Source organism: Delphinapterus leucas, chromosome 19, assembly GCF_059928025.1.
Source record: "Delphinapterus leucas isolate spDelLeu-1000000601 "Yukka" chromosome 19, BTC_Dleu_Yukka2, whole genome shotgun sequence".
Taxonomy (NCBI): domain Eukaryota; kingdom Metazoa; phylum Chordata; class Mammalia; order Artiodactyla; family Monodontidae; genus Delphinapterus; species Delphinapterus leucas.
The window spans coordinates 32,468,138-32,491,324 of record NC_143147.1 but is presented as its reverse complement, the minus strand read 5'-3'; the positions used below and the strand labels follow the sequence as shown (position 1 = coordinate 32,491,324).

Sequence of the window (23,187 nt, the reverse complement as noted above, 5' to 3'; positions counted from 1 at the left end):
ATTAGTTAAAATTAAGGAAAATTAATTCTGTTAAAAATTAAGTTAAAAATTCTCTTCCTCAGGGAACGGAATTTCCCTGGCATCCAATTCTGTTCCCTGGTGGTCTAGGTGTTGGGACCTGGCGCTTTCACTGCTGTGGCTGGGTTTCAATCCCTGGTCTGGGAACTCAGACCCCGCAAGCTTCATGCTTTGGCCAAAAAAAAAAAAATTCTGTTACTCAGTGCCATGACCTTCTAAGTGCTCAGTAGGCACATGGAGCTAGCGGCTACTGTATTGGACGGCACAGATTTAGAACATTTCCATCATCATGGAAAATGCCATTAGAGAGCAGTGCTTTAGAGTTTAGAGCAATTTTCCTTTCCCTGTCACCCACCCCCAGCACCTTAAAGCTCCCCCAGAGCTCAGAGAACTTAGCTCTTTTTAGGGTGGCTCAGAGGCCACCCTCTGGGGAGGAGGTAAGATGTGGGGCTGGACAGCCAATGCCTGATTTCCCCGGACTGTGAGAAACGGTCCAGGCTTCAGTTTTCGTCATCTGGTCTCTTGGGTCACGATCAGATGTATGGAAACTTGCCTCCCCCGTTCTGGGCTGTGTTTGGGGCTCTTGGTTACTGAGGGAGAAGACCTCTCTTTGTCAGAGACTAGGAAACCTTGTGTTTTAGGCTGCCCAACTTGAGCCCTGGATTCTGAAGGTCCCCTCCTTCATAGGCCTCTAAATTTTTCGAGGTGTCTCCACTTAATTTTCTTGCCCATGGACTTAGGCCTAGTTCACTGTGGAGACAGACCCCTGGGAAAAAGGAATGTAAGAATTCCTGGGCTGCCGGCCCGAAGCCTGGCGGCGCAACTCCCCCCCGGCCCACGGACGGAACCTCCCCAGCTGTGCTCACAGCCAGCCCAACCGCAGCCCGCACCCCTTCACGGGACACTTGAACTACTCCTGGGATCCCCACGAGGTGCGGCGCCGGGCGGCCGAATGGGCCGAGATGCTGCCCGTCGGCGCCCTCTGGCCACGTCCGCCTCCCTCACGGTGCTGGCCGAGGCCTCGTACAAGCGGGCCCCGGCTCCCAGCTCAGCGCTGCTCCTCCGCCCCTCCCAGCCCCTGCCCGACGTCCAGGCTAACGAGCACCCTCCACCTCCACCCACCTTCATGCCACTCAGCCGGAACCCGGGGGGCAATGCCAACTACCAGGTGTATGACAGCCTGGAGCGGAAGTGGCAACCGCAGGAGAGCCAAGCACGGGCCAACTCGCTGCTACCTTCCACCTCGGCCTCGAGGCCCTCTCTGCACAGGAGCCAGACTGGGAAAATGAACTGACCGGCGGCAAATGGGGGCGGTCGCGGGGGGGCGGGGGGGCAGGGCATGGAGAGAGGAATAAAGAGCGCCAGAGTCCAGGAAACATTGGTGGTCTGTGGCTTGGAAGCGCCACTCCTTCTGCCAGCCTTGGTCCCTGCCCTTGGCTTCCTGCAATAAGAAGCCAGTGTCCCCTTCTTGGCCTGAGGGTCCCCTTGGTTTAGTGGCCACAGTTCTGCCAGCAGGCCCCTCCTGGTCCTATACCATGCACTAAGTACATCTGCAGCTGCAGACTCCAAACCCCTGGTCTCTGGGCACCTCCTCTGTGTCTCAGCTGTCCCTGTCCCCAAAGAGCCTCATACAAGAAGCTGCTTCCAAAGTGGGAGGTGCCACACCTGGGCAGGTCCAGCTGCAGGCCCAGTGAAGGGCATGAAGAAGGCTGAGGCTCTGGACTCCAACCAGGCCTTCAGCAGGCCTCTGAGGCCGAGGTCTTCCTAGTCTCAAGAGGGACCAAGAGACGGAATGTGTCATTTGAACAAGTGAGTCAGTGGGTGGTGAGCAAATGAATGACCACTCGAGGGGAGGTGTGCCGGCCACCGGGCCCTGTTTGACTGTCCAGGCTCAGCTTACCTGACCCTGGTTACCAGGGAATGCTACCCTGGGTCCTCCTTTTCGTCCCCCTCCCTCACTGTGACCTCACCACCTGCCCCATTATGACCCAGTCTGGCTCCCAGTGACTATGTGGAGGCCAGGGGACCCAGGCAGTCCTTGAACCCCTGGTCATGGGCGAGCGAGCCCTCTACCGAGCCGAGCCATGCTCTGGCACCATCCCCAGGAAATGCCAGGAGCTAGGAGACTCAATTCTTTTGCTCCTGATCAGATTCACCTTCCTCAACTTGGGAATGAACGTGGTGACTATGGTCAGAGCAGGATCTGGGCAGCGGAGTTGGGGGAGCCCTGGGGCCTTGAAGGGGCTGAGATGGGAGGGCTGCTGGGGTGTGGTCGGACAAGGGTTGGATTTCAGGGCTAACCCTGCTCTCGGTCTCCCCCCTCCCCTGCTTCCCTCAGCTCTGGAGGCATCTGAAGTGTTACTTGCGGGTACTTTTCAATCGTATTCTCCCCAAGGGTGAGTGGGCGCCAGCGTGAGCTCAGGGGATGTGGGCCTGTCCCCTTTCTTCTATCCCTGCCTTGATTCTCAGCCCCTCAGGAAGCCAGGCCCTGACCCGTCTCGCCTTTCCCCGCAGACAAGCAAGTCAGCTGTGTAGGCAGCCATCGCATGTGCATGCGCTGCTCCGTGGATCCCAAGAACCTGTGCTCAAGAGTTTCTTCCCGCTTCCGCCATGGCCCAAGCTTCCTGCTCGGGCACCCAAACCACCTTGACTCCTGGATACCAGACAAAAATTATGAAAAGGCTTCTAAGTGCTGCTGGATGCCGCCTCAGTGTGGACGGGCTGCGGCTTCCACGGAGGCTCCACGGGGACTGTGGAAGGAGCGGGTAGTGAGAGCTGGGGAGGCCCCTCCGGTCACAGTCTTAAAGTCCCAAGCCAACTTTTACTCCAGGTAAGAGACATCTTCCAAGCTCCACAGGATGAGCAAGGTGGACGTGGTTCCTCTCTGCCTGCCCCAAGAGACCAAGACTAAGACCCCAGACTCTGACACAGCCCAGTCCCCAGCCAGGGCCCAGACCCGCCCCCCAGTTCAGCCCCCTGCGCATGAACCTGCCAAGGCCCAGACCTCCTCCTCAGCCCACCCCACTGAGCACACCCATCCCCCATTCTGAGATCTGCTCCTGAGGCCACGCCCATGAGCACACTTCCGCCCAGGCCCAGAATATGGGGAATATGGAATGGAAGATCTCAAATGATGCCAAAGACAAATTTGAACAGTCCAAGACCTTCCTTTACTGGAGCTTCATTCCTTGCAGGTCTGAGAAGAGAAACCGGACCCCCAGACTCCAGTCTACCCCAAATTCCTGTACTCCAAGGATGCTGCACCTTCTCAACCTTGCCTCCATTCTGCAACGAGTACGCAGAACTCACCATGCACCATGCCTCCACCATGCACTCTTTATCTGCCCCTTGTTTCTTTCAGATACCGGGTCCTTCATCAACACAGCAACAGCCAGAAGCCCTCCAACTTAATACAAACCCCCACCTTTCCCCCAACCTCCAAGTCTTCTCAGTCTGTCCTCTCTTCCCAGGTCCCCATCCCTCCCCAGTTATCCATTACTTCCCAAATCCCAAGCCAGGCCCAAACCCATGAACTTCCTGAGAGTCAAGGCCTCAACCAAGGCTCTGTCCTCCCAAGGACCCCAGGCCCTTCCAAAGTCTGCAGAGTTTCCTGACACCCAGGCCTAACCACAAACCCAGGCCTCCCCAAGAACCCAGCCCTTGCTCAAGACCAAGGCCTCCACAAGCTTCCAGGCCTTCCCGAACATGCTGGAATTTACAGGGGCTCAGAACATACACATGACCCTAGCTTACACAAGTACTCAGGAATTCATCGAGATCCTGGCCCCCATACGAGTCTGGCCCTTACTCAATACTCTGGCTCATCCAAGAGATAGGGCCTCCATAACAACTCATGCCTTATCCCAAATCCTGGCCTCCACAAGAACCCTCTAGGAACTGACTCTGTCCAAGTTTTGGGCCCACATCAGACCCGACAGTCATTTATATCTGAGGCAGTTCCTCAAAAGGAGGATGCAGGGCAGCACATACCATGGACTTCTATCCCACCCAGTCAGAACTCCTGCTCGCCCAAGGCTCAGGTGGCCTACAATGACCTGCAAACCTTCTCAGAAGTACCTGTACTGATTGAGCTGCAATCATCCTCCCGGCGAGCAGGCAGCCAAGACTGGGTGTACCACCCCATGGATACAGTTCCTCCAGCCTGCCAGAACTATCGCCAGATGTCTACGCCTCCCAAAACCAGCTGGAAGCCCTACTGTCCTGGGTCAGGCACCCGGCTCGGGCATGTCGTCTTTGACGCCCGCCAGAGACAGTTCAGAGCAGGCATGGACAAGTGAGCAGCTCTGTCTCCCAGGCACCTTCACCGAGAGACATCCAACAACTCACCGGAGACCATCAAGGAGTGGGGATATCAGTGTGTGATGAGCAACTTAGAAAAAGAGGGGACAGATATGCACGAGGAATGAAGAGACAAGAGAAGTGTTCTGCGGTTGTTTGAGGACATTCACCCTAGCCCCATCCCACAGGGCCTGATGAGGACCTAAGCTATCCCTGCTTTCCCTCCATCGCTCTCTAGCTGAATCTGTCATCCCCAAGGCCCTAGAGCTGCATTGTCAATTACAGTAGCCACTAGCCAAATGTCTATTAGAATGTAAATTAGTTAAATTTAAGGAAAATTAATTCTGTTAAAAATTAAGTTAAAAATTCTCTTCCTCAGGGAACGGAATATCCCTGGCATACAATTCTGTTCCCTGGTGGTCCAGGTGTTGGGACCTGGCGCTTTCACTGCTGTGGCTGGGTTTCAATCCCTGGTCTGGGAACTCAGACCCCGCAAGCTTCATGCTTTGGCCAAAAAAAAAAAAATTCTGTTACTCAGTGCCATGACCTTCTAAGTGCTCAGTAGGCACATGGAGCTAGCGGCTACTGTATTGGACGGCACAGATTTAGAACATTTCCATCATCATGGAAAATGCTATTAGAGAGCAGTGCTTTAGAGTTTAGAGCAATTTTCCTTTCCCTGTCACCCACCCCCAGCACCTTAAAGCTCCCCCAGAGCTCAGAGAACTTAGCTCTTTTTAGGGTGGCTCAGAGGCCACCCTCTGGGGAGGAGGTAAGATGTGGGGATGGACAGCCAATGCCTGATTTCCCCAGACTGTGAGAAAGAGCCCAGGCTTCAGTTTTCGTCATCTGGTCTCTTGGGTCACGATCAGATGTATGGAAACTTGCCTCCCCCGTTCTGGGCTGTGTTTGGGGCTCTTGGTTACTGAGGGAGAAGACCTCTCTTTGTCAGTGACTAGGAAAACTTGTGTTTTAGGCTGCCCAACTTGAGCCCTGGATTCTGAGGGTCCCCTCCTTCATAGGCCTCTAAATTTTTCGAGGTGTCTCCACTTAATTTTCTTGCCCACGGACTTAGGCCTAGTTCACTGTGGAGACAGACCCCTGGGAAAAAGGAATGTAAGAATTCCTGGGCTGCCGGCCCGGAGCCTGGCGGCGCAACTCCCCCCCGGCCCACAGACGGAGCCTCCCCAGCTGTGCTCACAGCCAGCCCAACCGCAGCCCGCACCCCTTCACGGGACACTTGAACTACTCCCGGGATCCCCACGAGGTGCGGCGCCGGGTGGCCGAATGGGCCGAGATGCTGCCCGTGCGGCGCCCTCTGGCCACGTCCGCCTCCCTCACGGTGCTGGCCGGGGCCTCGTACAAGCGGGCCCCGGCTCCCAGCTCAGCGCTGCTCCTCCGCCCCTCCCAGCCCCTGCCCGACGTCCAGGCTAACGAGCACCCTCCACCTCCACCCACCTTCATGCCACTCAGTCGGAACCCGGGGGGCAATGCCAACTATCAGGTGTATGACAGCCTGGAGCGGAAGCGGCAACCGCAGGAGAGCCAAACGTGGGCCAAGTCACTGCTACCTTCCACCTCGGCCTCGAGGCCCTCTCTGCACAGGAGCCAGACTGGGAAAATGAACTGACCGGCGGCAAATGGGGGCGGTCGCGGGGGGGCGGGGGGGCAGGGCATGGAGAGAGGAATAAAGAGCGCCAGAGTCCAGGAAACATTGGTGGTCTGTGGCTTGGAAGCGCCACTCCTTCTGCCAGCCTTGGTCCCTGCCCTTGGCTTCCTGCAATAAGAAGCCAGTGTCCCCTTCTTGGCCTGAGGGTCCCCTTGATTTAGTGGGCACAGTCCTGACAGCAGGCCCCTCCTGGTCCTATACCATGCACTAAGTAGTTCTGCAGCTGCAGACTCCAAACCACTGGTGTCTGGGCACCTCCTCTGTGTCTCAGCTGTCCCTGTCCCCAAAGAGCCTCATACAAGAAGCTGCTTCCAACCTGGGAGTTTCCACATCTGGGCAGGTCCAGCTCCACGCCCAGTGAAGGGCATGAAGAAGGCTGAGGCTCTGGACTCCAACCAGGTCTTCAGCAGGCCTCTGAGGCCGAGGTCTTCCTAGTCTCAAGAGGGGCCAAGAGACGGAATGTGTCATTTGAACAAGTGAGTCAGTGGGTGGTGAGCAAATGAATGACCACTCGAGGGGAGGTGTGCCGGCCACCGGGCCCTGTTTGACTGTCCAGGCTCAGCCTACCTGACCCTGGTTACCAGGGAATGCTACCCTGGGTCCTCCTTTTCATCCCCCTCCCTCACTGTGACCTCACCACCTGCCCCATTATGACCCAGTCTGGCTCCCAGTGACTATGTGGAGGCCAGGGGACCCAGGCAGTCCTTGGACCCCTGGTCATGGGTGAGCGAGCCCTCTACCGAGCCGAGCCATGCTCTGGCACCATCCCCAGGAAATGCCAGGAGCTAGGAGACTCAATTCTTTTGCTCCTAATCAGATTCATCTTCCTCAACTTGGGGATGAATGTGGTGACTATGGTCAGAGCAGGATCTGGGCAGCGGAGTTGGGGGAGCCCTGGGGCCTTGAAGGGGCTGAGATGGGAGGGCTGCTTGGGTGTGGCCGGACAAGGGTTGGATTTCAGGGCTAACCCTGCTCTCGGTCTCCCCCCTCCCCTGCTTCCCTCAGCTCTGGAGGCATCTGAAGGGTTATTTGCGGGTACTTTTCAATCGTATGCTCTCCAAGGGTGAGTGGGCGCCAGCGTGAGCTCAGGGGATGTGGGCCTGTGCCCTTTCTTCTATCCCTACCTTGATTCTCAGCCCCTCAGGAAGCCAGGCCCTGACCCATCTCGCCTTTCCCCCAGACAAGGAAGCCAGCTGTGTAGGCAGCCATCGCATGTGCATGCGCTGCTCCGTGGATCCCAAGAACCTGTGCTCAAGAGTTTCTTACCGCTTCCCCCATCGCCCAAGCTTCCTGCTCGGCACCCAAACCACCACCCAATCTCCTGGATACCAGACACAAATGACGAGAATTCTTCTGAGTGCTGCTGGATGCCGCCTCAGTGTGGACGGGCTGGGGCTTCCACGGAGGCTCCACGGGGACTGTGTATGGAGTGGGTAGTGGGAGCTGGGGAGGCCCCTCCGCTCACAGCCTTAAAGTCCCAAGCCACCTTGTACTCCAGGCAGGAGGCATCTTCCAAGCTCCACAGGATGAGCAAGGTGGACGTGGTTCCACTCCACCTGCCCCAAGACAGCAAGACTAAGACACCAGACTCTGACATAGCCCAGGTCCCAGCCCGGGCCCAGACCCGCCCCCCAGTTCAGCCCCCTGCGCATGCTCCTGCCATGGCCCAGCCCACCTCCTCAGCCCAAACCCCTGAGCACACCCGCCCCCCACCCAGGCTGAGACCTGCTCCGGAGGCCACGCCCATGAGCACACTTCCGCCCAGGCCCAGGCCTTCTCCCTAGTGCACCCCACTGGGAACACTCCTGTCAAAGCCCAGAACTTCTCCTCCACCCACCCCTCTGAGCACGCCCCACTTCAGGCCCAGACTTGCTCCACATTCCACTCCCCTGAGCACACCACCCCCCAGGCCCAGACCCCCTCCCCAGCCCTCACCCCTGAGCACAGCCCTGCCCAGGTCCATGGCCCTGAGCATACCTCAGCCCAGACCCCAGCCCAGGCCCAAGACCAGGACACCTCACATGCCTCAGCCCAGTCCCTGGGCCAAATATCTGTCTGCACCCTGACCCATGCTCATCTGACCTATATCCATGCCAACACTCTGGTCCCTCTCCCAACTTCTGCCCCTGCTACTACTCCTGCCCTAGCCCCTACACCAGTCCCTGTCCCGATCTCTGCCACAACCTCTGTCCCAGGGCTGGGCATGGCCCTGACGAACACTCAAGTCCCGTCCACCACCCCTACGCCCATCCTAGGTTCTATTCCCTCTACCTTGTCTGCCTTTAGCCAAGGCCTCTCCTCCGGCCATGTGGTCTACCATGACCGCAGGGTAAAGCAGAACTTATTCCATGTGTGTCCGCCTCAGAACTCTGGATATTCCAGAAAGAACTTGCTGCTGGATGCCGCCTCAGTGTGGACGGGCTGGTACCCCCTCCAGGCCCCAAGAGGGGCATGGTCTGGTGAGCTCTGGTACAGCAGAGCAAACACTGAAGCAATGTAGTAGGGACAGTGCCAAGCCCTCCACAGGATCCATACTTGGTTACCTGGAGTTGGGGAATATGGAAGGGAAGATCTCAAATGATGCCAAAGACAAATTGGTACAGTCCAAGACCTTCCCTTACTGCAGCTTCCATCCTGGCAGTTTTGAAAAGAGAAACACAGACCCCCAGACTCCAGTCTACCCCACATTCTTGGTGTACTCCAAGGATGCTGCACCTTCTCAACCTTGCTTCCATTCTCCAACCAGTGCCCAGAGCTCACCATGCACCATGCCCCCACCATGCACTCTTTCTCTGCCTCTTGTTTCTCCCAGATCCTTTGTCCTTCAACACAGCAACCACCAGAAGCCCTCCACCTTAATACAAACCCCCACCTTTCCCCCAACCTCCAAGTCTCCTCAGTCTGTCCTCTCTTCCCAGGGCCCCATCCCTCCCCAGTTATCCACTACTTCCCAAACCCCAAACCAGCCCCAACCCCCTGAACTTCATGAGAGTCTAGGCCTCAACCAAGGCTCTGTCCTCCAAAGGACCCCAGGCCCTTCAAAACACTGTAGAGTTTTCAGAAACCCAGGGCTTACCCCAAATCCAGGCCTCCACAAGGACCCAGGCCTTATCCAAGACCCAGGCCTCCACAAGAACCCAGGCCTTACCCGAGACCCAGGTCTCCCCAAGAACCCAGGCCTTGCTCAAGATCCAGGCCTCCACAAGCTTCCAGGCCTTACCCAAGACCCTTACCTCTGCAAGAATCCAAGCCTTTCCCACGACTCTGATCTTCAGAAGAATCCAGTCATTACCCAAGATTCTGGCTCCCAGAAGAGCTTAGGTTCTACTCGAGATAGACGTTTCTTTATACGCCCATATCTCACCCAACCCTCTGGTCTCCACAAGAACACACCATTTCTCCAAACTTCTGACATTCAGAGGAGCTCAGGCTTTATGCGTGATTCTCGAGTCTATAGGAATCTGGAACAAAAGCAAGAGACTGTATTCTATAAAAGTCAAGAGCTCTCCCAAAAAACTGGCTTCCATAATAGCCCACACCCTTGTCAACATTCTGGATGTGACAAGAGTACAGGTAATGCCCAAGATTCAGGAGTCTCTAGGAGTCCAGACTTTACCCAAGATTCTGGGCCAGAGAAGCGTCCGTACCTTGCCCAAGACTCTGGAGTCAACGAGAGCTCAGGCCTTTGCCAGGAATCTGAAGAGCCCAGGCCTTGTGCAAACCCCTCGCCTCCATAAGGGCTCAAGCCTTACCTGAGACTCAGGAGACTACAAGAATCCAGGTCTTACCCAAGATTCTGGAGTCTGCAGGACCCAAGGCCTTACTCAAGATTCTGACCTCCATAAGAAACCAGGCCTTACCCAAGCCACTGAAGTCAAAAGGAGATGTGGCCTTACCTAAGATGCTGGAAATTACAGGAGCTCAGAACATACACATGACCTTAACTTCCACAAATACTCGGGAATTAATCGAGATCCTGGCCCCCATAAGTGTCCAGCCCTTACTCAAGACTCTGGCTTATCCAAGAGATCAGGCCTCCATAACAACTCATGCCTTATCCCAAACCCCGGCCTCCACAAGAACCCTCTAGGAACTGACTCTGTCCAAGTTTTGGGCCCACATCAGACCCGACAGTCATTTATATCTGAGGCAGTTCCTCGAAAGTAGGATGCTGGGCAGCGCATACCATGGACTTTTCTGTCCCATCCAGTCAGAACTCCTGCTCTCCCAGGGCTCAGGTGGCCTACAATGACCCGCAAATCTTCTCAGAAGTACCTGTACTGATTGAGCTCCAATCACCCTCCCGGCGAGCAGGCAGCCAAGACTGGGTGTAGCACCGCATGGATACAGTTCCTCCAGCCTGCCAGAACTATCGCCAGATGTCTACGCCTCCCAAAACCAGCTGGAAGCCCTACTGTCCTGGGTCAGGCACCCGGCTAGGGCATGTGGTGTTTGACGCCCGCCAGAGACAGTTCAGAGCAGGCAGGGACAAGTGAGAAGCTCTGTCTCCCAGGCGCCTTCACCGAGAGACATCCAACAACTCACCGGAGACCATCAAGGTGTGGGGATATCAGTGTGCTCAGAGCAACTTAGAAAAAGAGGGGACAGATATGCATGAGGAGTAAAGAGACAAGAGAAGTGTTCTGTCGGTGGTTTAGGACATCCACTCCAGCCCAATTCCACAGGACCTGATGAGGACCTAAAGTATCCCTGCTTTCCCTCCATCGCTGTCTAGCTAAATCCGTTATCCCCAAGCCCTAGAGCTGCACTGTCAATTACAGTAGCCACTAGCCAAATGCCTATTAGAATGTAAATTAGTTAAAATTAAGGAAAATTAATTCTGTTAAAAATTAAGTTAAAATGTTAAAAATTCTCTTCCTCAGGGAACAGAATTTCCCTGGCATCCAATTCTGTTCCCTGGCGGTCCAGTTGTTGGGACCTGGTGCTTTCACTGCTGTGGCTGGGTTTCAATCCTTGGTCGGGGAACTGAGAACCCGCAAGCTTCATGGCTTGGCCAAAAAAAAAAACAAAAAATTCTGTTCCTCAGTGCCACGACCTTCTAAGTGCACAGTAGGCACATGGAGCTAGCCGCTACTGCATTTGACGGCACAGATTTGGAACATTTGCATCATCATGGACAATGCTATCGGAGAGCAGTGCTTTAGAGTTTAGAGCAATTTTCCTTTCCCTGTCACCCACCCCCGGCATCTTAAAGCTCCCCCAGAGACCAGAGAACTTAGCTATTTTTAGCGTGGCTCAGAAGCCACCCTCTACGGAGGAGGTAAGATGTGGGGATGGACACCCAGTGCCTGATTTCCCCGGACTGTGAGAAAGAGGCCAGGCTTCAGTTTTCCTCATCTGGTCTCTTGGCTCACGACCAGATGTATGGAAACTTACCTCCCCCATTCTGGGCTGTGTTTGGGGCTCTTGGTTACTGAGGGAGAAGACCTCTCTTTGTCAGTGACTAGGAAACCTTGTGTTTTAGGCTCCCCAAATTGAGCCCTGGATTCTGAGGGTCCCCTCCTTCATAGGCCTCTAAATAGTTCGAGGTGTCTCCACTTAGTTTTCTTGCCCATGGACTTAGGCCTAGTTCACTGGGGAGACAGACCCCTAGGAAAAAGAATGTTAGAATTCCTGGTCCAGTATGCATTGGTCTAATCTGTGAGCGTGTCTCTGGTGTCCTATCTTTCTGTCCTATTATTCTTACTCCTAGGTTCATCCTGGACTTAAGCTGTGTCCATGATAGCACTGGTCGCTGAAAGCCATTTCCTTCCCCTGATAATTTTTCATTGCCCTGCCCTAGCCCAGCTGGAGTTTCCTCTGGACTTGATTTTCAGTCCTGATAACTCTTCTGTATACACACATAAACTGCGAGATTCCAAAGTGTTTTCCCTGACACCACTTGTGTGTCTGAGGTGGGCAACACTAATATGTCCCTTCCCTGAGTCAGATGTCCATCCCTGGGTCACTACATGCACACTATCGGTGTGTTCTTGTCTAACGTTACCACCACCGATTCCAAGGAGATACGTCCCAGCTGGAGAGCCCATTTCCAACAGCTCTCTGGCTGAGCTCTGAACTTGGACAAGTCATGTGCAACCTTTCTAGGCTTGCAGTCTCATCTCTAAACTGAAGTTATAATTGCATGCAAGAACCCTTCTAGATTTAAATGACCAGGGCTCCTCTACTCCCAAGTGAGATGTAGAGTCCCCAATTTTCCGCATTCCCTAGTGTATGTCCCTCATTATTGTTTGCTATTCAGATCCATCCTGTTAGGCCTCTGTTCTAACCGCAAGGAGTGTTTGTGCGCTTCACCTGGCCTTGTAAAGACACAGAATAGTTTATCATAAAGACAGAGAATAGCTTACCTCCATAGAAACTACAGCTTCCATCAGGCACTACTTCAACGGAACAGGAAAGGATGTGGGGGCGTGGCCCCAACGCCCTGGTAGCTTTGAAGACAAACTACAACTCCCAGGATGGCCGCGAGATCTCTGCAGAGCGAAAGGAGTGACTGAACTCTGACTGGAGGCCGGGCTGGTCCGGAACCACCCCGACAGTCTCCAGAAAGGGGCGTGGTTATAATTTAAGGGCGTGGCCTTACAGGCAGCGGGAAGAAGTTACCTGTTGAATCTTCCTATCCATTCTCTTCCCAGCCTTTGTAGCTAACCCTAAGAGGGAAGCCGCAAACCACTAGCCTCTTCTGAAAAAGAGGTAAGGGGACGTAGACAAGGGGCAGCGAAGGAGGCTATTGCATTCCTTAGGAGGGGCCAAACAGCTACTTTCTACCTGCTGAGTCAGGTGAACCGTTGCATGGGGGCGGGGACCAGCATATGAGAAAAGGGCAAGGACGGAGGAGGTATTTATTTGTTCTCTTTCAAGACTAAATTTAGGGCCCTTCGTCTGCAGACCCATAGGCGGACTGTGTCTTGGGAACCCTCTTGGCCTCTGGAAGAGCCAAGAACGGGGGCCAGTTTTCCGCAGCAAAAGGTACGGCCCGTCTGGGCTTCCTCCCGTTTGTGTATTTCCTAGCCCCCAAACGACAGAGCCATACGGCTTCCGCGGTCTGGGGGAGTGCTCCCTGGTGGGGCCCACCGCTCCCAGCCCCAGCCCGGCCGCTCACGGACATCGACTTCTGCTCTGGGGCGCAGCTGCAAGAACTAACCCAGCTGATCCAGGAGCTGGGTGTGCAGGCGAGCTGGAGTGAAGGTCCCAAGCCAGGACCAGATCTCCTCCAGGCCAAGGACTTTGTTTTCTCTTTGCTTGCTAAGTAACCCTCCCAGCCTTCGGGAACTTGCAGCTCTCAGCTCCGCCTCACCCCGCCCCGGCTCTGGATCACGACTTTACGATCCCTTCTCTTTCCTTAGGTCTCGTTCACCGCCGGGACCCTCGCTTTCCTCCTCAGGCAGAGCTCCTGCTGCTTCGTTGCGGGATTCGCGAGGGCTCCCTGGATCTGGGGCCTGCGCCTCTAGGTCCCTACGCTCGGGGACCTCACTACGACGCCGGCTTCACACTCCTGGTGCCCGTGCTTTCGCTAGATGGCACTGGGCAGGAGCTGCAACCGGACGTGGGATCCTGTTACACATGGCTCTTCCTCCCAGAGCAGGTACGCGGAACCTCGGCCCGGGAGGCATGGCAGGATTGCCTAGGACCCCTAGTCCCAGGAGGACGTGATTCGATCCACCCAGCCCAAAGCAAAGAAACTCCCAAGGATCCGCAAATCTCCGTGGACCAGCTACACGTCACTGAGCCTGAGGCACACGAGTCTTTGGAAAACTCACCTAGTAATGTTTCAGTGCCAGAGTTGCCTCAACAAGACGTAACCGATGTTGGCTTTCCCTCACCACTGAAAAAAACGGAATGGTGACGTCACCAAAGCAACCGACGTTAGCCCAGTGCCACAGCCGTTGGAGGCTCCGGAGGCGTGGCCCACATTGTGCCCCGCCCAGGTGGCTGCCTGGTTCTCTGCTTCGCTGGCTGCGGTCACTGAGTCCCCGTTTCCGGTTCCGGGTGCCCCGCGCTTAGTCCACGCAGACCGCCACTCGGGAGTCACCACCATCCTCCTGGCTGCGCCTGGGCCCCCGCGCCGCCTCCTGCTTTTCGACTTGATCCCCGTGGTGTCCGTGGCCGGCTGGCCCCAGGGGCCTCGGAGCCACTCGTGGGCCGGCCCGCTGGCCTCGGAGTCGTCTTCCTTCTAGCTGGTGCCCTGCGGCGGCGGCACAGAGCGGCCGGACGCCTCCGGCTGGCAGCTCTGCTTCGCCCGCCAAGAGCTCGCGCTCAAGACGCGCATATCCGTTCCCCTGCTGAGCGGCGGCTCAGGCGCTCCTGCGCCCTCTGGTGGCCAGGACTAGGGTCGCGGCGCCCCACCTCCTGCGGACGTTGCTCTACTGGGCGTGTGAGCGGCTGCTGGGCGCTCGAGGCCGGGACGCTGCCCCACTATTTTCTGAGTGGCCAAAAGCTCCGTGCGGGGGACGGCGCCGCTTCGCTGCTCGGGCCGTTGGCCCTGCTTCGCAGGGACCCTGCCCGCGCTCCGCGCGCCGCTGTGGAAGCGGCCAAGGCTGCACGCAAGGGGGGGCGGCTTAGCCGGCGTGGGAGGCGGGGCCCATTAAAGACGCTGTTCCTACTAACCTGGAATGTGCTTCTGTTGGCCAGCGGGATGTGGAGGGGACTGCTCTCCCCTCACCTGGGAGACAGGCTGAGCCCTTTGAGCGTGAAGAGCCCGTTCTAGAAAGCCTCCTCGCCGGTTCCTCCGCTTCCTCCCACCCTCCTCCCGCCCCATCCCTGGCACAGGTCGTTCCATTCTGGCCTCTCCACTTTCCAAATCTGTGGCCAGCACCTCTCCCACTCCGGTGCAGCCTCTGGCATCCATCTCTCGCCTGTTCTTATGGTCTTTTCTCTTAGGAGTCAATAGGGGTGGGGGTAATATATTTGCTGAAAGAACGTGTAAAGGAGAAAGGTATGGAGACCAGGGACTGACCAATTTGTCTCACACAAAAGCAGAGACATTAAGGAGGCCGGATTTCACCCCAGGCTAGACCTCACCACCACCGCTATCTCTTCAGTTATTCCCCCCACCTTCCTCATCCAGTTCTGTCCTCCATCCCGGGCAGTAGGGTCCCTTTCTCCATTCTCGGGGCATCCGCCATTCCATCTATCTAAGCCCAACCTCTCCCCCCATCCAGAGTTCCATTCAGTGAAGTCGCCTCCTTGTCCCTCCTCCTCTGAACCCGGAGACATGCGAGACATGCGGCCTTGCCTCGGCTCCGCCAGTCTCTAAGACCGTCGCCACTCCCTGCCTCCAAGGAACCCCGGGGTTCCGCCCGCCCAGCTTCACCTCCCCCTATTTCCAGGCGTCTCCGCCCCCGGACCGGCTCTCGGGGGAGGGGGAAGTCGCTGTCGCTGCCGCCGCCGCCTCAGCCTCCCACAGCCGCTACCGCTGCCGCCGCTCCGCTTGGTCCAGCCGCCAGGCCCAGCGCTCACTTCGCCAGACCAGCGCGCTCTGCGGAGACACTCTCACTCCTTCCTGGGGTCCGGGACGCCTAGCCGGGCGTGGGGGGAAGCTCCGCTTGTGGGCTACAGGGAGGGAGGAGCCTGGAACCGGAGCCAGCGCCAGCTGTCCCCGGATCGACAAGAGAGGACAGGTTGAGGGGCGTCGGGGAAGGAAGAGGGGGCGCTATAGGCAGTCCCAGGGAGGACAAGGAAGCCCTGTCGCAGAAAGCTCTGATGCGCTCTGACTTATAGCGGGTCTGTTCACATTTGGGGACCCGTGACAACGTGGGTGCACTCCTCTCTCGGGGGGCTGGTTGGATCGGAGGGCGTGGGATCTAAACAGCACCAGCTGTCCCCGAGGAAATTAGGGGCTGTCAGAAAAAAGGAAAAAAGCCAAAAACCTATGCTCCTTATTCCGAGGTGACACAGGGCCCTCCAGACAACCACCTGGTGTAACCACTAGGAAGGGCGGATTTGGAGGTGACTTCAAAAGGAGTGGATGGTAACAAGGTGAGGAAAGGGGCTCAGCAGCTGGAATGCTGTGCCACTAGAAATGGGGGTGACTTGGTAAAAAGCGGTATCATCCAGAGACAGGGTCTGGGAACCTCTTCTTGCTGATTGGCAACAGTCTGGATATTTCAAGGCATACTTTTCTGGGGACTTCAGTGAAAAAAAGTGGGGGATTCTTCAATTAGAGGGTGGCAAAAGAAAAGACACCAAGGTTGGGTTCTTCCTAGACACTGGCAGCACCCCAGCAGGGGTGGGGTGAGCTAATATCCCCAAAGCTAAGGACCCACACCCTTAAAATTACAAGAGTGGCTTTGGCAGGAGTGCAGGGCCCGGAAATAGGGTGGAAAGGTGCCTGGGGATATTGGAACCACATCCTGGAAAATTTGAGTGTCTTGGCTTTGGGATAGTGTTAGTGGGGGACAGGGACACTGGAGATCAGAGAAGGGGGAGTTTTCTGTGGGGGGCAAAGGTGGAGGGTGGGGTCAACTGAGAGGTACATAGGCTGCTGGGTCTGGCGAAGCTAGCACGAGGCCCAAGGGTGGGAGCTGGTGCCTGGGGTGGGGGTCGTCTAGGGCTTATCCTCAGGTCCCGTGGGTGAGGCGGCGAGTCGGACCGGAGAGTCAAGAGCATGTCCTGGTGAGCTAGCGGGCTTCTCCGGGGTGGCCCAGCGCGCTCCGGGAGCCTGCCGGTTTTGGGGTGTCTCCTCCCGGGGCGCCATGGCGGCACTGGCCAGCAGCCTCATCCGGCAGAAGCGGGAGGTCCACGAGCCCGGGGGCAGCCGGCCCGTGTCGGCGCAGCGGCGCGTGTGTCCCCGGGGCACCAAGTTCCTTTGCCAGAAGCAGCTCCTCATCCTGCTGTCCAAGGTGCGCATGTGCGGGGGGGGCGGGGGGGGCGGCGCGCGCGACCGGACCGCTGCCCGGGTGAGTGGCTGGGGCGGGGTCTCCGGGCCGGGGGTCTCTCTGCCTGGGAGGTTGAGGCCAGGGACTCGGAAGAGCGGGGCCCGACTGACGGGGACTGCCCGAAAGTGAAAGGGGGTGGGCCTGGACCACAAACCCTCGGCCAGACGATGCCTCAGTTTCCCTTGTCTCGCGTCCATAACCCCGAGTCTCCTCGCTTTCGAGGGCAAGGGGAAGGCTTGAGGGGCTAAGCCTGGTGCTCCCGCTCGCCCCCCTCCCAACACAGGAGTCCCCACCCCCACCATCCTCTTACTACGTGCCCCCTCTCTCGATTCTTTCAATGCCGAGCGGAGGGGCCTGGGGGTTCCGGAAGCCTGGGTCACCCAGAGGGTTTCTGCGGCTCCGGAAGCCCCGTCCCCGCCCCGGTTCTCCCGCTCCTCCGAGCCTTGGCTCCGTTCCTCCTCGCCGAGCTTGCCTGGCTCGGTACCAATCTCCCCAGCTCTCCCCCGGGTGTCCTTGCAGCTACCTCGCGAGTCCGCCCCTCTGTGCGCCCTCCTCCCGTGACCTGCACTTCAAGAAGGGAGCTGGGCACTCCCCGATGACCGCCTACGCGGCTCAGAAATCGGGCCCCACGGGCTCAGGAGACCCTCTGCCGCGAGGAACTCAGACACACTACACGGCTGGATAGCCGCACGGAGACTGGTGGTCGTACCATCTACGAGGGGGTACCGGGAACTCGGCCGCAAGCGCCAGGCAAAGAGAGTTGTGAAGGTTAGCCTGTGGTCCCCGTCCCGGTGCGACAGGCGGGAAGTCCCTCTGGCCTCGCTCCCGTCCGCTCTCAGCTCCCCTAGGGGGAGACCCCCCACCCCCCCGCTGGCATCCTCCTCCCCCCGCCGCCGGCCCTCCGCAGTGGTACGGTCAGCAGCCCACCCTTTGTGTGGGACCCAGCCCCCACGTGAGTCAGCCTGCCTCACCAGCTTCCTGGCCCCTCCCCCATTTCCTTGGTTTAGTACCGAATATCCCCCATCCCAGGTGGATTACCTGGCTGAAGGGGAGAGGCTGAGCCTCAGGGAGGGCTGGGCCCCCGTGAGCCAGCAGACTGACAGACAGACAGACAGACAGATGGGTCAGTGTCAGACAGGCCGGCGGTGGGCCAAGGCGAGGCCCGCGCGAAGCGAGCGGCAGCTGCAGCAGCAGGTGCTGAGTCAGCGTCAGGTCCAGTCCCACCCCCACTCCTGAGGGTGCGACCCTACCCTGGGGTCACCTTAATGCCCCCCACATTCGCAAACACACTGCACTTTCAGCAGCTCTGCCTGTCTCCCTCTGTCCTCTGCGTTTCCATATCTCTCTCCCTTTCCTCTTCCTTCTTCTCCCCTCCCCCCATCCTGGTTGAGCTGTAGAGTAGGAATTAAGCCTTTAAATACATTTCAATCAATTAAACTGAAAGCTGGTTAGAGGAAGCAGAAGGGACCCACACCCCAGCTTCCTCTGGAGTCAAAGAGAGGTGGGAGAGAGCTTGCTTAGAGGGTCAGGGAGCTGGGGCCCTGGGACCCTCTTCCTTCCCTCCATCCTCCTTTCTTTCTCTCCTCTGATCCCGCCAAGTGTAGCAATGTTTCTGGGAACAGAGATGTCATGTTCCAAGATGAATGTCTCTCTCTCCAGAGCCTCAGCTCAAAGGCATCGTCACCAAACTGTTCTGCCGCCAGGGTTTCTACCTCCAGGCGAATCCCGATGGGAGCATCCAGGGCACCCCAGAAGACACCAGCTCTTTCAGTGAGAGGGGAATCCAGCTGCTGGGTGGGAAGGGGGAGCGCAGGCATAGGAGATGACAGTCCTATTGTGGCTTCAGGTTCTGTTGTTTTCAGTCTGGCTCTTTGACCCCGCAAAGGAAGAAGTAGAACTAGGACCATAATTGAGGGGGGGCTCAGATGGGGATTGGAGGCTTGGGGTACCGATACCCCTTCTCTCCACCCCCAGCCCACTTCAACCTGATCCCTGTGGGGCTCCGTGTAGTCACCATCCAGAGTGCCAAGCTGGGTCACTACGTGGCCATGAACGCTGAGGGGCTGCTCTACAGCTCGGTGAGACAAGGGGGCAGGGTGGCCTGCAGTCAGGGGAGTCCCCTAGCTACAGCCTTCCCAACTACAGATATCTTGCAGCTCAGGGCTTCCTCTCCCTCCAGCTCTTGCCGACACCCTGTCCTCACTGCCCGCTCCCAAGCACCTCCTCTAGCGTCCCTCCAATCCCTTCTCCTCCAATAGCCTCCTAAATACCCCCAGGCTCTTTGAATGTCCAACTCTTTCAACCTTTTAGGACCCCTGTGTCTTCTCCAACCTCCTCTAGACCTCATTATTACTCACTTCCCCAGAGTCATTCAGGATGCTGGGGAAGGATTCAGGAACTCCTCCAAGCAGAAATTCCCTCCAGGTGCCCTGGATGGTGAGAGGTTGGGAGTAGAGCAGAGAGAAGTTATCTTCTTATCCCAGGCCCCCAGAAGTCTAGTTCCCGGCCCTCGGGGGGCCACCAGACTCTTCCTCATCCTCCCTTTCTCCCAGTTCCTGCGTGGACTCAGAAGTTGGCTCTCGCAGTCTCAAACGTATGGATTATATCCTGCCTTGTTCTTCCCAGGGCTCCCTTCTGTTCAGTGATGTGTCTTTTTGTCTTTCTGTCTGTGTGCCTTTCTGGGTCTTTGTCTCCTCAGCCACATTTCACAGCTGAGTGTCGCTTTAAGGAGTGCATCTTTGAGAGTTACTATGTCCTGTACGCCTCTGCACTCTATCGCCAGCGTCGTTCTGGCCGGGCCTGGTACATGGGCCTGGACAAGGAGGGCCGAGTCATGAAGGGAAATCGAGTCAAGAAGACCAAGGCAGCCGCCCACTTTGTGCCCAAGCTCCTGGAGGGTGAGTATGGACCCCCAGGGAAGAGGTGGACCACATGGGACGGTATTGACCTTGACATGGACATTTAGTGACACACAGCTAAGGGGCTATAAGTGTTTTAAGAGGACACATGCTATGACAGGTCAAGCCAGGAAGGCTTTGGCCTTTAGAGGTTTGGGAAGCTCTCCTTCTGTGGGTTCCCAGAGGAGGAGTGTAGGGGAAGGGAGCCCTGTCAGAGCTCTCTTGGTGCCTAAGTCTCCTTCCTGCTCCTCTCTCTCCCCTTCACAGTGGCTGTGTACTGGGAGCCTTCTCTCCACAGTGTCCCTGAGACCTCCCCTTCCAGTCCCCCTGCCCCCTGCCATGTAGTCCCCGGACTGGAGGCTCCCTGCACTCGCCACCACCACAGCCTGTCTCCCAGCCCTGCTTCTGGCCCTGCTCTCACCCCTGCTGCCACACTCATGCCCTGAGCAGCCACGTCCCACCAGGTGCTCTACCCTGAGGGAGCCTAGGGGCCGGCCATGACTTCCGGGGCTGCTGAGACCCTTAGATCCTTGGGCCCGGGAAAGGGGTCAGAGAGGGGGATGTCTGACAATGGTCCTGGCTGATCACTTCTTTCCTTCCACACTCACACCCTCCAAAGCCTTTTCTCGAGATGGCGCGGGGGGTTCCCAAACTGACAAAACCAGGGCATAAATCTGCCCCACCCCGGGCTCAGCCAGTTCCTGGAGCCCTTTGCCCTTTTCATGGCCACCAAGCCATAGACTTATAGGTCCACTGCAGCTCAGGATTAGTTTCCTCCTTTCGCTACTCCACCTTTTGCCTTGTTCCAGACAGGTTCTGGAACACCAGGCACCCCAGCCAGGGCAATTTCTGCACCCAGGGTCTGTGCTGGAACACAGGCATGCTGCCAGGCTCTGTTCTGGATCCATCAGGCTTCTGTTCTTCACCCAGATGGACCCCTGTTTTCCAACTAGAGAGAGGCTGGATTTGGGCCCTGTCCAGCTGTTGGTCTTGGCCTGAATTGGGCCAGTCTCAGATCACCACAGGTTTAACTTTCTTACCCCAGAGACACCCAATTCTAGAGCGTGGTGTTCTAGACACATATGGAGCCATACTTCCTTCTGAATCTCAGCTCTAGGACATAGACCACCTCTCAGCCCTTCCCTCTAGGATGGAACTAGAGCCTATATAGGTATGTTATTGGTCTAGGGTAAGAGTTCTAGACCCACGCTCCCACCTTCTCTCGTGATACCTGTTAAGCAGGAGCTCTGGAAAGGACCCAGCTATGATCCACAAAGAACTAAGTTCTGGATGGATCATCCAGAACTTCTTGTTTACCCTAGACAATTTTCCAAAAATCTCATTCTTCCTTTAGAATGCTCACCTTATTTTTTACATGCAGTTTCTAGCTCCTGCAACTCAGCTGGGGCCCTGCCAGGGAACAGAGGCTGAGGAAGGGCAGAGGAGTTTTGGAAGGAATCCCTGGCTCATAGAAGGGCAGCTAGGATGGGAAAGTGGCCAGAACCATGGCATGACTGGACCTGTGCCTGGGTTGGGGGGACATGAACACTTAGCTACCTCAGCAGAAATTCCTTCCAGGTCCCCTTTAAAGCTGAGGTCTTTGGGGTAATGGATCTAGAATAAAAAAGACAAATGGGACATAGCTTTGACCCCCCTCAAATGAGGAGACACCAATTCAGCAATAAGTCCCACCCTTCTCCCCTACAGGTCAGGCCAAGGAGGGTGAGGGCCTCTTGGTCTCTAGACCTCATACACCCCTCCAGCTTCTAACTGAATAGAAGTTGCTTTACCTCAGCTGGGTGTTAGGTACCCAAAAAGGCTCTGCTCCCAGGGAACCAGTCTCCGCTCCATGCTTTCTCAATTAAAGACGATTTATACAATTGAAGTGTTGTCTGCCATCTGTGGGTAGCAGGCTTTGGCAGTTGCTCGGGGAGGGATCAAGTCCCAAGGGCGGGGAGGGTAGGCTGGCGGCTGCCCCCCAATAACAGGTGCACATTCATGGGCACCTCGTCACTTCCCCTGCGCTGGCTCTCCTGGCGGCTCACCCAAGCGGACTCACTGAGCGACGCGGGCGGGCTATGACCCCAGGGGCGCTGCTGCTGCTGCTGCTGCTGGGGACGTTGGGGGCGCCATTCGCCTCGGGTAAGTCTGGGCGTCAAAGGGGCAGTGACAGGGCCAGAGGTCGTGGTCGGGCACCAGGGCTTCACTCAGTTCTCTCCTCCTCCAGGCGCCCGCGGCTCGGAGGCGGAGGGCCGACTCCGCGAGAAACTTTTCTCGGGCTATGATAGCTCGGTGAGGCCGGCGCGGGAGGTGGGAGACCGCGTCGGGGTTAGCATTGGTCTCAGCCTAGCGCAATTAATCAGCCTGGTGAGGGCGCACGCGGGGAGTTGAGGCCTGGCCCACTAGCCGGCTGGGGGGCGTGGCTTTAGGCAGGGCGGAACCCAGGGACCACTGGGGGCGGGGCCCGGGGCGAGGCCAGGCTGGATGACTGACGGGCCGTTAGTAGAGGTTGGGTCGAAATCGGACCAATGGACAAGCTGTGGGCGTGGCTGCTGGACGGGCCAGGATTGAGCCCGGCAAGATGATGAACGGGCCTGTGGGCGGATCTCAAATTGGAGCTGGGGCCGATGGACGGGCCGGAGAGCGGACCTTGAGGCGGGGTCACAGGCTGGGGCGGACCTTGGTGCCGGACAGGGTCAATAAAGGACAGCGGGCAGAGATTCACTCCGGCCGGGGCCGGGACTGGTAAATGAACTGGCTGGCTGTACGGCCAGCAGGAAGTTTACGAGATGGAGGCGGAGCTTAAGCCAACGCAGTTTATAGGAGGTGGGGCTTGAACCCAAGAGGGTGCGACTCAGAAAAAGAGGGGAGTTTCCAGGGAGAGTTTACCCACCGAGCCCCTCATTTCTCTACACTGACATCATATCTACCCTTTAAACTTTTCCCTTCTAGGACGAGAAGGATGAGGAGATGAGCACAAAGATCTGCTTAGACCTGGTACGGAGACCCCCGCAGGGTGGGAAAGGGCGGGCGTCCCGCTGCTTTTATAATATCCTCGAATGTCCCGCCCAGTAAGTTTTTTTTTTTTTTTTTTTTGCATCACGGCCTCAGAAAACACATTTATAACTGAAACAGAAGCTTCAGGAAACAATACCTATCTTTACTATGGGAGCTGCATTCCATGCATTTTTCACTCTAAACTTTTTTTAACACTGGTTTGGGGCCACTCATTTGATTCCGGACCTATGAAAAGGGTCGTTAACTGCAGTTTGAAAACCACTGTTTTAGAGGCTAGCGTGCAACCTCCTCGTTTTTACAGAAAGAAGAAATCGGGGCCCGGTGAGAGAGAAGGGGAAATTAGTTGATAGGGTCCCAAAGAGTGCAGGTGGAGTCTTAAACAGAGCCC

At 56.9% G+C, this 23,187-nt stretch overlaps 1 protein-coding gene and 3 pseudogenes across 1 annotated transcript; all 4 read left to right on the top strand.

The window, feature by feature from the left end:
- Window positions 1-2,070: 2,070 nt before the first annotated feature.
- LOC149746669 (uncharacterized) lies at window positions 2,071-4,650 on the top strand (annotated as a pseudogene).
- A 1,940-nt stretch (window positions 4,651-6,590) lies between these two features.
- Window positions 6,591-10,915, top strand: LOC149746668 (uncharacterized protein SPEM3-like; annotated as a pseudogene).
- A 1,492-nt stretch (window positions 10,916-12,407) lies between these two features.
- Window positions 12,408-14,595, top strand: LOC149746667 (transmembrane protein 102-like; annotated as a pseudogene).
- Window positions 14,596-18,798: 4,203 nt separating this feature from the next.
- On the top strand, window positions 18,799-19,858 carry LOC149746666 (fibroblast growth factor 11-like). The gene is made up of 2 exons (XM_089900850.1): window positions 18,799-18,962; window positions 19,583-19,858. The coding sequence occupies exons 1-2, from the start codon at window positions 18,810-18,812 to the stop codon at window positions 19,847-19,849; spliced, it is 420 nt and encodes a 139-aa protein (XP_089756976.1). The 5' UTR covers window positions 18,799-18,809; the 3' UTR covers window positions 19,850-19,858.
- The last annotated feature ends 3,329 nt before the right edge of the window (window positions 19,859-23,187 follow it).

Bases quoted from the DNA above. Each gene is read 5' to 3' on its own strand.
- LOC149746666 (XM_089900850.1), top strand. From the start codon at position 18,810: ATGGGGATTGGAGGCTTGGGGTACCGATACCCCTTCTCTCCACCCCCA. The intron at 18,963-19,582 runs GTGAGACAAGGG...TTGTCTCCTCAG, and splicing joins AGGGGCTGCTCTACAGCTCG to CCACATTTCACAGCTGAGTG.